We start from the raw sequence: 14,975 nt of genomic DNA, 5'->3' as shown, positions 1-14,975 counted from the left end.
ATCCAGGAAAGTGTTAAAAAATTTTTCTTCTGAGGAATTAGACTAGGGTCCAAGTAGTATGGAAAATTACTTTTTATCATTTAATCTTTTATACCATTTTTTTTGCCATGTGTATATTACACTTATAATTTTTTGAGAGTTAATTGAAAGTAACTAAATTCTAGTTATACCCGCTAGCAGTATGACTTTGGGTGGTCATTTATGTGGATCTCACTGTTTACTTACATCTGTGAAATAAGGGAGTTCAACCAGATGACCCTTAAATTTATTCTAGTTGTAACTTTCTATTGTCCTATTATTTCAAAATATTAAATTTCCGATCAGAAGCCACCTCAACTCTTCCCCCAGGGAAGAAAGATCCATATGTTTGACTAAAGCCTCTGTGGCTTGCCTGAGCCAGCTGAGCTGGGTACTTAATAGACATACCACCAGGCAGTTTGGAGCAGGGAGGAAAGGAAAATCTAGAACCTTTTGAAACAATGGGAGAATTTTTCTAACAATATGGTGATCAATAAATAAATATTTTCTAGCACCCAGCTACATTTAAGCCATTGTGCTGAATATGGCATTAGGGATACACATAAGTAGAAGACAAGATCCTTGGTGCTTGTGGAGCTTACATTTGGAAAGACAGGACAGACAAATAATCTATGACTAGCACCATGGACAATGCCACCACTCCATTTACTGAGCACCTGACATGTGCCAAGCCTGTGGTGGATGATTTCATGTGCATATTATTTTATTTTATTTTATTTTATTTTATTTTATTTTATTTACTTTACTTATTATGAAATTTATTGTCAAATTGGTTTCCATACAACACCCAGTGCTCATCCCAACAGGTGCCCTCCTCAATACCCATCACCTACCCTCCCCACCCTCCCACCCTCCATCAACCCTCAGTTTATTCTCAGTTTTTAAGAGTTTCTTATGGTTTGGTTCCCTCCCTCTCTAACCTTTTTTTTTCCCCCTTCCCCTCTCCCACGGTCTTCTGTTCAGTTTCTCAGGATCCACATAAGAGTGAAAACATATGGTATCTGTCTTTCTCTGTATGACTTATTTCACTTAGCATCACACTCTCCAGTTCCATCCACGTTGCTACAAAAGGCCATATTTCATTCTTTCTCATTGCCAAGTAGTATTCCATTGTGTATATAAACCACAATTTCTTTATCCATTCATCAGTTGATACCTAGCACTTAACAACAATCCATTCTGGTAGTTACCATTATTTTCTTCCATTTTACAGGTGAGGAAAATGAGGTTCAGAAGTCAAATAAGTAGCTAAAAGCAACCCAGCTAGTAAGAGATAGAACTGGTATTCACATCGTAGTCCATGAGACACTGATGCTTGTATTTTCTTCACTACCACTGGATGATATTGTCACGGAATGTGAGTAGAGCACAAGGGTAGGTGTAGAACAGTAGACCCAAATCTGTGGTTGCACATACTAAGAGCTACTCAAATTCGGAAGGGTTGAGCAGACCCGATGTGCCATCTGAGAAGGCTTTATGAAAGAAGTGGGTCTTGAACGGGGCTTTGATGAAAGAATAGAACTTAGGTGCAATAGATGAGCCAAGCCAAGGAGGCCAAGATGCTCATGTTGTGTCTATGGAGTCTGAGCAGATCAGCCCCCTTGGAATAGGCACTTTATTGAGGGAGAAAACACTGGAAATTGAATGAGGCCTGAAAAGCCATGTTATTGCATTTTGTCCTGGTTCTTTAGGAGCAGAAGACAAGGAAGGTCCAGAGCAGAGGCATTATGAGCACCCAGAAATGTCTGCTTTGGCCACTGCTCACCTCTCAGGTTATTGCATAGAGCCACTCACCATGACAGACTTCCCTCAGTTCCAAAATTCGTTCCACATAGCTCTCTGAGCAAAAATGAGCTGGGCCTGTGGATGAGATACTTAGGGGCACATTTCTGATCTACTAAGAAAAAAGAGGCATAGGATCTATGATCTCATAACCCACAAAGATCTTCAAGGAGGGAAGACAAAGGAAAATCAGGTTCACTTATAAGCATGTACCCCACAGAATTGAAAACATACATCCACGCAAACACTTGTATGTAGAAATTCATAGATACATTATTCATAATAGCCAAAATGTGGCAACCACACAAATGTCAGTCAATGGATGAACGGGTAAGTAAAATGTGGTATATCCATATGATAAATTAGTATTCAGCAGTAAAAATAAGTGAAGTACTGATACATGTGACAGCACAGATGAACCTTGAAAAACATTATGCTTAGTGAAAGAAGCCAGACATGAAAGGTTACATATTTTATTATTCCCTTTCTATGAAATGTCAGATTGAGCAAATCCACAGGGACAGAAAGTAGATTAGTGATTTCCAGGGGCTAAGGGGGAGACAAGAATGGGGAATGACTGCTAATAGTGGGGATGGTTGTATTACCTTTTGTGAATATACTGAAAACTATTGAATTCTATACTCTAAAAAGTGAATGTTATGATATATGGATTATATATAACAGGAATGGGGTGGCAGAGAAACATTTTTGAAGGACTAAGTCAGGACAGAGGCTAGCAAGAGGCTCTAGATTTGACGTGTCTGTGTGTTCCAGATGTGTTGAGGGGACACTTCTGGAATGGTTTTTGAAAGTAATAGCAATTCAACTTACTTTGTCCTATCTTTGTTCTTATTGTGCCCTAATTATTCTTATGGAAATTTCCTGAAATCAGGAATTTATCACCTTCAAAATAACACTTTCCATGCCCTTTGACCGGGTTTTCTGTTTCCTTGGATTGTTGTTCCATCTGATCTTAAATGGGGGGAGGTATTAGCTGTGCTTAGGCAGACCAAAGCAACACATTTTCAGAACCTGCAAGTCATGGGGGCACCAGGAGGAAGCATAGCCAGAGTGGCCGGGAAAACTGACCTGTATAGTGTGTTTGGATAAGCAGTGTTACTACGGAAACAAGAGACCTTGAGATGTGATTCTTATGGGAAGCCTTTGAAGGATGTTGAGGAAGGGAGTGATAGAACCCACCTTGGTTTTTTTTTTTTTTTGAACCCACCTTGTTTTAAGAAGATCCTCTGGTCTCTGTGTGGAGAGTTGACTTGATGGACTCCACAAGCCAGTAGTTTGCTTCTTTGTACTCCAGGAGCGGCTTGGTCTTTCGGACCCTGGGAGATAAATTTCAAAAAAGAAAAACTTTTTCTGCCCACAGAATGTGAGCCCCACGGGGGCTGCTGTCTGTGTATGTGCACTCCCTATGCCCACATGACGACAATGCCTAGCATGTAGAAGGTGTTCAATAAAAAAATGTATTAATGCATCTTCAGGCAAAGACTGACCATGGTGTGTAGAAAGAGTCCTCAACTTTGATCAGAAGGCCTGAGTTCAAATTCCAGATCTACTGTATATATAACAAACTGAGTGACCTTTGGAAAAATACCTAACCCCTCCAAGCCTCATTATCTTCATCTGTAAAATGGGACCAATGATAGCTACCAGGTTTTAAGAGATGAAAGGAGGGATGTATGGGAAAGTGCCTGGCCCATGGTAAAAATGAAATACTTGTTTTCTTCTTTCTGAAACTGGAAGCATAAGCCCATTTGAAAGCAACACTCTGGGCAGCAGTAATGATGTTATCAAGGGTAAAGCTGCCTTTTACTTAGTCTTGGCCATCTGAAACCTCCAATGAATATCTTTGAATTAAGGATGAAAGTCTCAATGGTGAGTGATTTCTCTAGCTAGTGTTACCCTTCTTTTGCTAGTCAGTGTTGAGAGGGGGCTGAAAGTGGATAAGTTTGTGCAGCAAAGTTCCCCCCACCATCTGCTCCTTATAGGGGCTTGTCATCTTATAATAATAGCCCTGAGCACTCAAGGAGCCAGGTTGTACTATTTCCCCTGCTACCAAAGGAATCAATATATATAGCCAGTGCTTTTGAGCCCTTACAGAGATCCATGCCCTTTAAAAACATCATCTCATGTAACCTTTACTACTAGGTCTCTGCAATGGGTACAGGGGGTACCCCTTTTGCAGATGGGTTCACTAAGGCTCCATTTCTCAGGTTCTGTAGATTGTATCAATATTGTTATCACTGCAGCCAATATTTTGGAGCACTTGCCATGTGCAGAATGCTTTGCTGGTTCTATTTTAACAAAAGCCAGTGGAGTGGTGTCTTGTATTAGCCCTAGTGTTTAGCACCAACTGACCATGTAAGTATTATAATTACAACGAGCCTACCTATAAACCAGGCCCTCAGAGGTTCTTGAACTCAAATGAACATCAGAATTACCCAGAGTGCTTATGAACACACAGATTTCAGAGTCTGATTCAGTAGGTCTAGGGTAGAGCCAGAGAATTTGCATTTCTTTTTTTTTTTTAATGTTTATTTATTTTTTGAGAGAGAGAGAGAGGGAGAGGGAGAGGGGATAGAGAGATGGGGGGACAGAGAATCCCAGACAGGCCCTGCATTGTCAACACAGAGACCAATGCGGGGCTCAAACCCATGAATAGTGAGATCATGCCCTGAGCCAAAATCAAGAGCCTGACTGAGCCATCCGGGCGCCCCAGATAATTTGCATTTCTAACAAGTTCCCAGGTGATGCTGTTGCTAGTGGTCTGGAGCCATACCTTGAAACCATTGACCTAAGGGGAAGGAGGAGGCAAAATATTCTAAGACAGAATGGGTTTCAGGCTGGTCCTCTGAGCTATCAGGTGGATTAGGGAGGACTTCCAGAAATACATATCCCTCATCAACCTCTAATTCTACCAGGGCACTCAGCTTGGGCAAGTTGTTTGTCTTTCAAAACACAAAATGAAGCAATTTTTCAAAAGCAGCCCTAAAACCCTCCCCTGTCACCAGACTGGGGACCTGGTCAGTGCCTAGAGAAATCCATCCATTGTCCTTGCTTTGGCCAGGATGTTAATTTCAGAGTCCATGCCAGTTAGAAAATTGCAGTGCACAGAATTAAACTGGTTCTGCCACTATCTTCTTCCATTTTCATAAATTGTTCACATTACCCAGCATTTAATATGCTTTCCCACTTCAGACCCTCTCCATGACTGTTCTCTACTCCTTCATTTACAGCTGTGGAACAACTATTTTCATCTGGCGGTGGCTTTTATCACTCAGGATTCTCTGCAGCTGGAGCAGTTCTCGCACGCCAAATACAACAAAATCCTGAATAAGTAGGTTGAATATTTGGATCTCCTGGAAGTGGGGCCTTCATGGAAATCTCTGAGATGGAGACTGAAGCAGACATTTGTTGTTTCTCATAGGTATGGGGACATGAGACGGCTAATTGGCTTCTCCATCCGTGATATGTGGTACAAGCTTGGTGAGTAGGCCCATGCATCCAGACAGACACATCTGCACACGCCAAGCTCCTTCTAGAAGACCATCTGTTAGAGGGCCACAGGGGTTTCAGTGGTGGGAGCTTGAAATAACAGTTTATCACTGTGTGCATCCTGGGTCCTTAATAAGCGCCTGATGAGAGAGAGTGCCCATCCCCGTGTCCTGCCCCCAAACAGCCGCAGATCTTGCTTGATGCCCCTGAGGGCTTAAGAAGTCAAATTGGAATTTACAAAAAGGAGGAAGGGCAGGACTGCTGAGGGAACTCATGTTCTCACACATCACATGCATGCTTCCTGCTGACTGGTGTGCCCTTCCACCTCCAGTTTCTTAAGTGATGTTGTGATGTACAAAAGACCCTCCAACCCCACGGAGGAGAATTGGTTCTGTGGAAGATGAGGGTCTTTTGTGACATGATTTGAGCCGGAGGGTGACCCCAGAAGCCACCCCTGTCCCAGTGAGCTACAGGACTCATGTGTGAACTGTGTGGTACCCGTGGATGGAAGGAAGTGGAGATGGAATCAGGGAGACATTTATTGAGAGTCTGAGTCAGCCCTGTGCTAAGGAGATCTTATTTAATCTTCAGTCACCTTCTGCAAGATGGAAAAATGCCCCCTCCTTTTATTGATCAGGAAACTCAGAGAGGGAAGTAACTTGCTTGAGATCAAACAGCTGCAAGACCCAGAGCTTGGTTTTGATCCCACAAGGACAGGGGCCACACACCTTGCCTCAGGCCTGAATCCTGCTCCATAAATATAAGTGTTGAAAGGATGAATGGATAGGTGGATAGATTAATGAGTAGTTACAAGTAATGAACTATTTTCATCTCCAATTTTCCTGTGCCCTTCTTGACTCTCTACTGCTAATCTACTCTGCCCTGGGCTTGGATGTAGCCATCTTCAGAGGAGACACAGGGACTGTGCCTAGTTTTCGGATTCAACCTAAATTACCTCTCCTGACATTGCTTCTTGCTTCCCTAGGGGTTTTAATGTCTTTCAGTTCCCTTCGGGTTTCCTAGACAGCAGTTTCTTGCCCTTTCCATCAAGGTCCATTCACTGCAGGGGAAGCACAATGGATAGACCATCAGTCTGGGTTCTGTGGTCTCTGGCAGCATCAGACTTGGGTTAAGAGCACACACTGGTACCAGAAGGGCTATGAATTGCTTTATAAAATCAAAGGGTGGCCTGGACAACCAGGCCCAGAACAGACTGCCACATACCTGCCTTGGGCCTTGCCCTGTCATTTACAAGCTGTGAGGTCCAAAGCAAGGGGACTGAGTGACACTGGGTAGAATCTGGGGAAATAGCACCTTCTCCCAGGGCACTTATGAGTTTCATAAGAGTAAAAACTGAGAGAGTAAAGCCATGGAGGCCATACCCATGGTCAGAATTTTTATCATCATTTTCATCCTTGCCCCATCAGGACAGAACCTAATTTTCCTGTTATGGCTCTTTAATCATTAGCACCAGGCCTATAGGGGCAGGGCCCAGGCAGGTAATGTAAAAGAGTGAAGGGACTGGGATATGTTAAACCCACAGACATCCATAACACAGGGTCCTGTCAACATTTGGAGTTGAATAATTCTTTGTTGTATGGATGCCCTGTGCACTGCAAGATATTTAATAGCATCCCCGACCTCTACTCACTAGATGCCAACAGCATCCTCCCTACTCCCTAGTTGTGACAATCAAAAAAGTCTGTAGACATTGCCAAATGTCCGTGGGGAGGGGGAAAGGGATGTGCAAAACCACCCCTTTTTGAAAACCACTGCTGTAAAGAAATACTATCTCTGCCCTATTTTTCTAGAAAAGCATGCCTTTATCAGTCTTTTATTTCTCCACTTTGGAAACGGACAGGGATATAAGAAATATTTTATGTGTCATTGACCATTATTCTTCAATAGGAAAAAAAAAAAAAAAAGGAAGTGCAAGTGCAAGTGCAAGGCTACCTAAGAGTCAGCACATGGCCTCAGGGTCAGGAATATGGGAGGAAGTAGCTGGCCTGGAACGAAGTCAAGCAAACATACCCCCAGCGGAAGGGGCAGCTGCCGTTCTGATCTGATTCATTGCCATCCTGTTAGAAAGCAAGGCCAATGATGTCCCCATCTTCCAGTTTTTCAAAAGAAGCCAGGAAACAAATTTTTTTAATGCATTTTCCAGTTTCTACATATTGATGATAACTAATCAGAAGTTTTAAAAACATTGCATATGCCCAGTGAAACATGAGTGGCCCGGCTTCGGTTTGCGTTTGACCTTGCACTCTTTGCTTCACAACGGCAGAGACGAGGTAAAGCCGCGGTGGGCTTCCTTTCCCACACCAACACCCCAGCCGTTGCCAGAATTGCAAAACCGGGATCTGCGCTTTGTTTGTCTCTAGCTCTTCCACACAGGCTGCTCTTTCCTGAATGTCCTTCATTGCCGTTGTTTTGCACACAGAAGATTTTATTTAGATATAGATTATGTTTTGGCAGACGTTCTTGCACTCCCAATTATGCTGATGAATGGAAAGATGTTACCAAATATTCCACCTGCTTAGAATTCCACAGAACATCAGAGCTGGAAGGGCCCTTTAGAGATCATATTGTCCAGAATTTTTCTAATGTTTATTTTTAGCTGAGGGCCAATAAAAAAAAAAAAAAAAGAATCTCCTGCTCAATACATAAGTTGGTTGAAAGCCAAGCTGTTCTAACTAAAGTGGGGTGGAGGGCCCAGAGCCCATTATAATGGGCCACACCTGAGCTCCCATGTGGACCCCCCCCCTGAAGATTTTCTGGGGAAAGATTCTGAAGCACTTCAGAGAAGGGTGTGAAGTTATGGGTCTAATCCAACCCACCACTTTACCTGTGAGGAAACTGAGGCACAGAGAGGTGAAGAGGTATGTACAAAGTCAGATCGTGGATTAAGAAGCAGATTCAGGACAAGGACCCTGGCCTGAGTGTCTGTCCTGAAGTATTGCAGACTCCTTGCTATTTGCAAATACAAATGATGAATTACTGCAATTAAAAGATATACTTGTGGGGCGCCTGGGTGGCTCAGTCGGTTAAGCATCCAACTTCGGCTCAGGTCATGATCTCACGGTTCATGAGTTCAAGCCCCATGTTGGGCTCTGTGCTGACAGCTCAGAGCTGGGAACCTGCTTCGGATTCTGTGTCTTCTTCTCTCTCCACCCCTCCCCTGCTGGCGCTCTCTCTCTCTTCTCTCTCAACTCAAAAATAAATAAACATTTAAAAAATATATATATACTTATTAGGGTTTGGGGTTGCAAGAAAGAGAAACTGACTGTGCCTGCCTTAATCAAAAAGGTACTTACCAGAAGGGCAAGGAGAACCAGGCTGTGAAGGACAGGGTCAGAGCCACTCTAGGATCCAGGGGAGGTGGCACAACTTTGCCTTTAGTATGTTCCATTCAGGCATCACCCTGTTTAAAGATCCGGTCCCCAGAGGATGCCATTCTATTGGCCTTCCTTGGATGACCTCTCCCTTGATGGTCCCACCAAGTCTCTGTCCATTGAAGGGGGTATATTTTCCCAAAGTAAGATGTTTATGGAGTTTTTTTTTTTTGGGGGGGGGGTGGTGGTCAAAGTCACTGATGTCCACTGAATAAAACAAGAAGTGAAGGATCTCTTGCAAAGATGGTCACCCTCCTCACCTCTTGGCCTGGGCTTCCATAAAGAGGAAAGTACATCAGCCTGAAGGGATTTTCCTGTTACTTATTAGTTACATAGCTGCCTTCCTCCTCAGCTGTCTTCCTTCAGGCATAAGTGAACAGAAAGAGGAGGCAGAGTGAATGGATGGTTTCCCATCCCCACCCCACCTTGTGTTCTACTAGATGCTGGCATTAGCATGCATTCTCCTAGTATGCTAATGAGGTTAACCTGATAATCCAAACCAGGACTAAGCACTGTATACACTAGAGACCAATGTAGTGGATAATGATAGGTTTTAAAGTACAATTTATGGGATATCCAAGACCAAGTGAAACTTAGAAGCTGTCTGTGGCAGACACAGCTGAGAACCCACACAATACCATTCTTCCCTTTGTCCTGGTTAACTGAACCCTAGGTTTTTTTTTTTTTTCATGATCACAGTTTGCTCAGTTAACAACATCCTACTGCAGGTGATGGCCATATGACGCATCTCTGTCCAAAGAGAGTCAACAGAAACAAACTTGTTGGGGCTTCAGGAAATCCTTTTTGTCCAATTTAAAACAAAAAAGGGAAGGGGACAAATTCAATGAGCACAACACATTTTTTGTCCATAGACCTTCCCCTTCTTCCTTTCTGGAAAACAAGATGCTTGGATGTACAGTATCCAGTTTGAAGCTATGAAGACAAAAGTCATATGCTAAGGATGGGGGAGCAGCTCAGGACTGACCATCTTTTGACTTCTTGTTAAGGAAGAAAACTAATGCAAAACTTACTCAGTGTAGCCATGGTAATCAGATTTATGTTATCCCTAACTGATACATCATCCAATTCAACCCCCCTCCCATTTTATAGGGGAGCTCACTACGGCCCAGAGAGGCACAAGGACATTCCCAAGGTCAACAAATCAGTGATTCAGCTGAAGTGAAAGAACCTGTCTCTTGTTCCCAAGTCCAATATTCTGACTAATATTTTTTCAGAATATGCAAATTATTTTCAAAGAGTGTGAAATAGTGAACTGTTTTTCCAAGACTACTGATAATGAGTAAACCATAATGCATACTAACGTTTTAAATTTTGTTTTAATGCCCAAAGCAATCAGGGCATCATCACCATGATCATCAGTATCAACATCATCTTCTTCTTCTCATCAGGAAAGATTTGAGCAATCCTGTGATGATAAGATAGCTAATTGCAAAGATAATCTCAGGCTTAAAGATTATTTAACATTCTTCAGAGAAAAGCCTAGACAAATACGTGTGTGTGCATGTCTCTGTGTTTGTGTGTGCTTTTGTGACAGAGGTTACTTGTGGGAGGTTTTGATGGAGAGAAGGACCACATCTTGTTACCAGGGCCAGAGCACTAAGGGGTTAATGCCGTTTGTGTTTTTGGAATGGGACTATGCCAAATGTAATATACGTTTCCTGATAGTATAACATCATAACATTTGATTTCTGCTTGAAGTGAAGCAATGCACATTTTGCCAAAATGACTTTGCACTTAGCCATCCCACATTCACTTGGGTTAACGTCAGGCTGCGGGGTTAACAGTCTTTGTGGTAAAGAAAGACAAATTCAAGCGGCTGGCATCATGGCCTCGTCTGTGGGGAGGTTGCTACTGGCAGAGCCATGAGATCAACTGGGCCTTTACTTTTTAAGCATGTACAGAGTGCCCAGCTCAGCACTAGGCTCCAGGGAAGGGTGGGAGAATTGGAGAAGGATAAGGCACAGTCTCCACCTTTCTAAGAAGAGGCACCATCTAGTCCTAAGAGTAGAACAAACTAAGAATTTAAAGAACAAACTGAGATGTGTTCTTTAACGTGAAGTGTGTGGTAGAGACTCAAGAGTTCAGGTAAATGGGAGGTAGGCAAGGGCAGTAAGGATGGATCCACTCGGGAAAATGGCTCTTGAATGAGACCCCAGTCTGGCCTATGTCCAGACTGAAAGAAAGAGGGGAAAGGACAGGTATTCCAGGAGAGCAACCAGCCTACACAAGCATGGCTTCTTAGGTTTGGAGGAAGCTGCTGGCAGGAAATAGAAAATGGAAATAGGGAGGCATCCATCCATCCATGTATCCAACTGAACATTGATTTACTCATTGAATAGCAAATATTGAGCAAAATATTGTGGTAGGCTGAATAACATTTCCCCTAAGATGTTAATGTCCTAATCCCTAGATCCAGTGTATATATTACCTTACAAAGTGGACTTCTCAGACATGATTAAGAATTTTGCAGATGGTGAGAGTATGCTGGACTGTCCAGGTGGACCCAATGCAACCACAGGGTCCTTAGAAGTGAATAAAAGGAGTCAGGAGAGTCAGAGAGGGATTTAAAGAAGATGCACTTCTGGCTTTGAAGATGGAAGAAGAGACCAGGAGGCAAGGAATGTAGGTAGCTTCTAGAAGCTGCAAGAGGAAAGTACATAGTTTCTTCCTAAGACCCTCCAGAAGGAACTCAGCCCTGCTCACACTTTGATCTTAGTTCAATGAAACCAATTTCAGACTTCTGACATCCAGAAGTATAAAATAGTAACTTTGTTTGTGTTAAGCCACTAAGTTTGTGGTGATTTATAACAGCAGCAACAGGAAACTAATATGAGCATCCTCTAAATGCCAGACACTGTGCCTCTGGCTGGAGTTACAACTGGAAACAGATTCGTGATAGAGCCCTTGACTTCATAGACTTGTGATCATTGCACTGAATAGCAACCTACTGATTGCAGAGCTATCTTGTTATGGTCAAAGGGGATTGCTGCAGAGCAGAAGTTTGGGGCAGCTGGAGACTCTGTAAAGGACAGTCTCATGAGTGAGCTGAGGATGGCCTCGATGAGGAATGGTGTGGAGCCTTCGCTCCAGAGCAGTCATATCCTCTGAAACTGGAATGTGAGCCCCCTGTCTAAATGCAAAGTTTTTAAAAAGAAAAATGAAATAGTGAGATTAATGTTACAATATATTTGATGTAACCCCGTATTCCAAAGTGTTATCATTTCAGCATGCAATCAATACAGAACATTATTGAGATGTGTTAACTTTTGTTTTTGGTTTCCAGAACTCATTCTTTGAAATCTAGTGGGCTTTTTATACTCAACAGCACATCTCAACCTGGACTAGTCTCAAGCGCTCAAAAGATACATGTGGCTGTAGCTTCCGTATTTGATAGAATGATGTTAGAGAATGAGTGGGGTTTATTTGTGCGGACAGGTGGAGGTAGGGTTCGGTGTAGAAATGGGGTCAGGGAGAGGGAAGGGAAAGCAGGGTGGCCAGAGGAAGGCCCATATGCAGGCCCAAGGAGGAGGAACAGAGTGTGCCTGAGGCATGGAGCCAGGCATGGAGGGAGGACAGGCAGGCAAGAGGAAAGATGAATGGTACAGAGCAGGAGCATTGAACCAAATGGGCCTGCAGAGCTGGGTGGGTCCCAAGGGCAACAGAAGCCACGGAAGGATTGTAAACTGTGGATCAACGTGGTCAGATTGGAGTTTTTCAAACATCTTTGAGGACAGATTATGAAATATTTAGATGTGATAAAAAAGGGTCTGCAGGGTTGTGAGTGTCAGCCCTGGGAGAAAAGGTAAATCCATCCTGACCCTCTCTCCCCATGCCAGCTCTTCGCTCTGGAGGTGAACAAGTAAACTGATAGGCATAAAATGTTCCGTGCAAAGCTCTAGGAAGCTCCATGCATTGCAACATGTCTTTATATGTTACTTTTTCCAGAATCCAGCAGAGGCTGAGCTTATAGTACTCACCATCATCATCACCACTGTCAACATCAGTACTTCCTGAGCCTTTCTAATGAGCCACTCTGCAGAGCCCTCTGTTTATATGAACTCTTTTAAGCTTCTCAACAATCCTACCAAGCAGGGATTATTTTTATCTCCATTTTACAGATGAGATCACAGAGGCTCAGGGAAGTTAAATGACAGGCACAAAGCCACGGGGCCATGGAGTGGCCACAGTGGGACCTGATTGTAGGGCTCAGCGATTCTCCAAGGCCTGGAGGGAAGCTGGAGCTGGGTATGTGCTGGACAATGAGGAGCAAACAGACTGCCTGTCTCAGAGCAGTGCCAGAAGGGAGCTTTTCCAAGCCTGAGCCAGAGCAGCAGAGATCTGTGTTCTCTCTTCCCCTTTGGAACTGAATGTGTGATCTTTCTGGGTCGGCCCAGCTTTACTTCAGAGTCCCAGGGAGGATGCAGGACTCTGAAATCCAGGAGGTCATGACCTGTCCACATCCCTGTTCATTCCAGAGTCTGTGTCCACCTTTGGAGAGCCATCTTCTCTCCAAAAGAGTGCCCCTTCTGTTCGTATCAGCCTCACAAGGTCAGTGACTGACTCTACTCTGGTCTCAGCAGATTCACAACAATGGTCTCTTTCTCCCCCTTCCCTCCCCGCTCCCTTCCTCCCTCTTCCTTTTCTGTCAGGTCATCTTCTTAGTGCCCTGATACCAGTCTCCTCCTGAGAGGTGTGATAGATGAGGCCATTGCACAGATTAGAAACCCAGGCCCGAGAACACACAGGACTCCTTTCCACCCACACACCGAAGCTCTTCTCTGCGCTCTCATTACCACCAGAGCCTTTCCCAAAGCCTATGTAATTTGGCATGTGGATTTATCCTGCTGGCTTATTGGCACTTTAAAAGCCTTTTCTAATTGGTATCTGTGCTCAGTGAGATTCAGCTTCCATTATATGAAAAAAGACCCTCTTACTGATTCCTTGCCTTGCCTTTTTTGGAATACAGCAGCAGGTGTGTCTCTTGAATGAGGATTTTTTTTTTTTTTTCCAAATGAGTTTGCATCCAATTAACTACAAATGTGTGTGTGTGTGTGTGTGTGTGTGTGTGTATGTGTGCACGTGTGTGCGTGTCTGTGTGTATAAAGACACACATATGCACACATTCAGATTATTTGAACACAAAATCCAATGTGCTGAAATTCTGCTTTTGATGTAAATGAATAAAATTTCTTCACAGAGCATTGTAAGGGGCATTCAGCTCACACTGTATTTAGAGATCAGCATCTTTCTCCATTTCCCTGATTCTTCCAAACATCTCTTCAACTGACTGCAAAGAATGGAGGTCAAAAGTATCTAAGAAATCCCTGGTCTACAGCATGTCCGCTCTTTATTTTAAACCATCTTAAATATATCCTTATCATACCCAATGCCCTCCAGTATTCTAAAGGCCTTTGTTGCATAAGCAATTTCTCCATTCCATGGTGGCTTATCTGACAGTTTCCCATTTACTTTCTACTTATTATTGCACTTGACTTTGAATTTTAAAACCCCACTGTGGGTTTAAAGGATCTTGAAGGACAAAATCAAAAACCTAGATTAGCAATTACTATAAACCTGCTACAATGTACAATTTTTTTTTCTTTTCTATTTGGGCCAAAACGAAGACTGGAAGCTCAAGTGTAATCCAAATGCATCATAAAATGAAGCGGATATCCTGGAAAAGTGTCTTTATATTTCACAAAACTCTCAGCCTGACTTCACCATTTCATTCTCACTAGCCGAAGGTAGTCCTAGGATGATGCCTTTTTTATCTGAATTCTGGGGAAATACTTGAGCATTAAGCCTCATTTTAGGCTACATGAAAATTCATTTTCGGGGCGCCTGGGTGGCGCAGTCGGTTAAGCGTCTGACATCAGCCAGGTCACGATCTCGCGGTCCGTGAGTTCGAGCCCCGCGTCAGGCTCTGGGCTGATGGCTCGGAGCCTGGAGCCTGTTTCCGATTCTGTGTCTCCCTCTCTCTCTGCCCCTCCCCCGTTCATGCTCTGTCTCTCTCTGTCCAAAAAATAAATAAATAAATAAATAAAATTCATTTTCTTGCAGTTTCCCTCTTGGCTCCTTGTCTGAACTTTAATCGAAAGCAACAGCACCAGGCTGTGCGCCATACCACCCGAGTTTCTGCGCCCGCAGGAGCTCTCTGCTCCAGGTTGGGCTCTGAGGCTCTGAAGTGGCAGCCGCTGATGGAACACCCAAGCATCAGCTTTGATGATAGGG

General features: G+C 43.5%; 1 protein-coding gene across 1 annotated transcript in view; it reads left to right on the top strand.

The window, feature by feature from the left end:
- DOCK2 (dedicator of cytokinesis 2) overlaps window positions 1-14,975 on the top strand; it is a 414,832-nt gene that overhangs the window by 339,629 nt on the left and 60,228 nt on the right. The window contains exons 31-32 of the mRNA XM_043596180.1: window positions 5,073-5,173; window positions 5,264-5,322. Coding sequence (XP_043452115.1) covers window positions 5,073-5,173; window positions 5,264-5,322 — 160 coding nt within the window. The remainder of the gene's footprint in view (window positions 1-5,072; window positions 5,174-5,263; window positions 5,323-14,975) is intronic.

The sequence above is a fragment of the Prionailurus bengalensis genome, chromosome A1, assembly GCF_016509475.1.
Source record: "Prionailurus bengalensis isolate Pbe53 chromosome A1, Fcat_Pben_1.1_paternal_pri, whole genome shotgun sequence".
Classification (NCBI taxonomy): Eukaryota; Metazoa; Chordata; class Mammalia; order Carnivora; family Felidae; genus Prionailurus; species Prionailurus bengalensis.
Note: the sequence above shows the minus strand (reverse complement) of the source record. Positions and strands in the feature narration are given on the sequence as shown.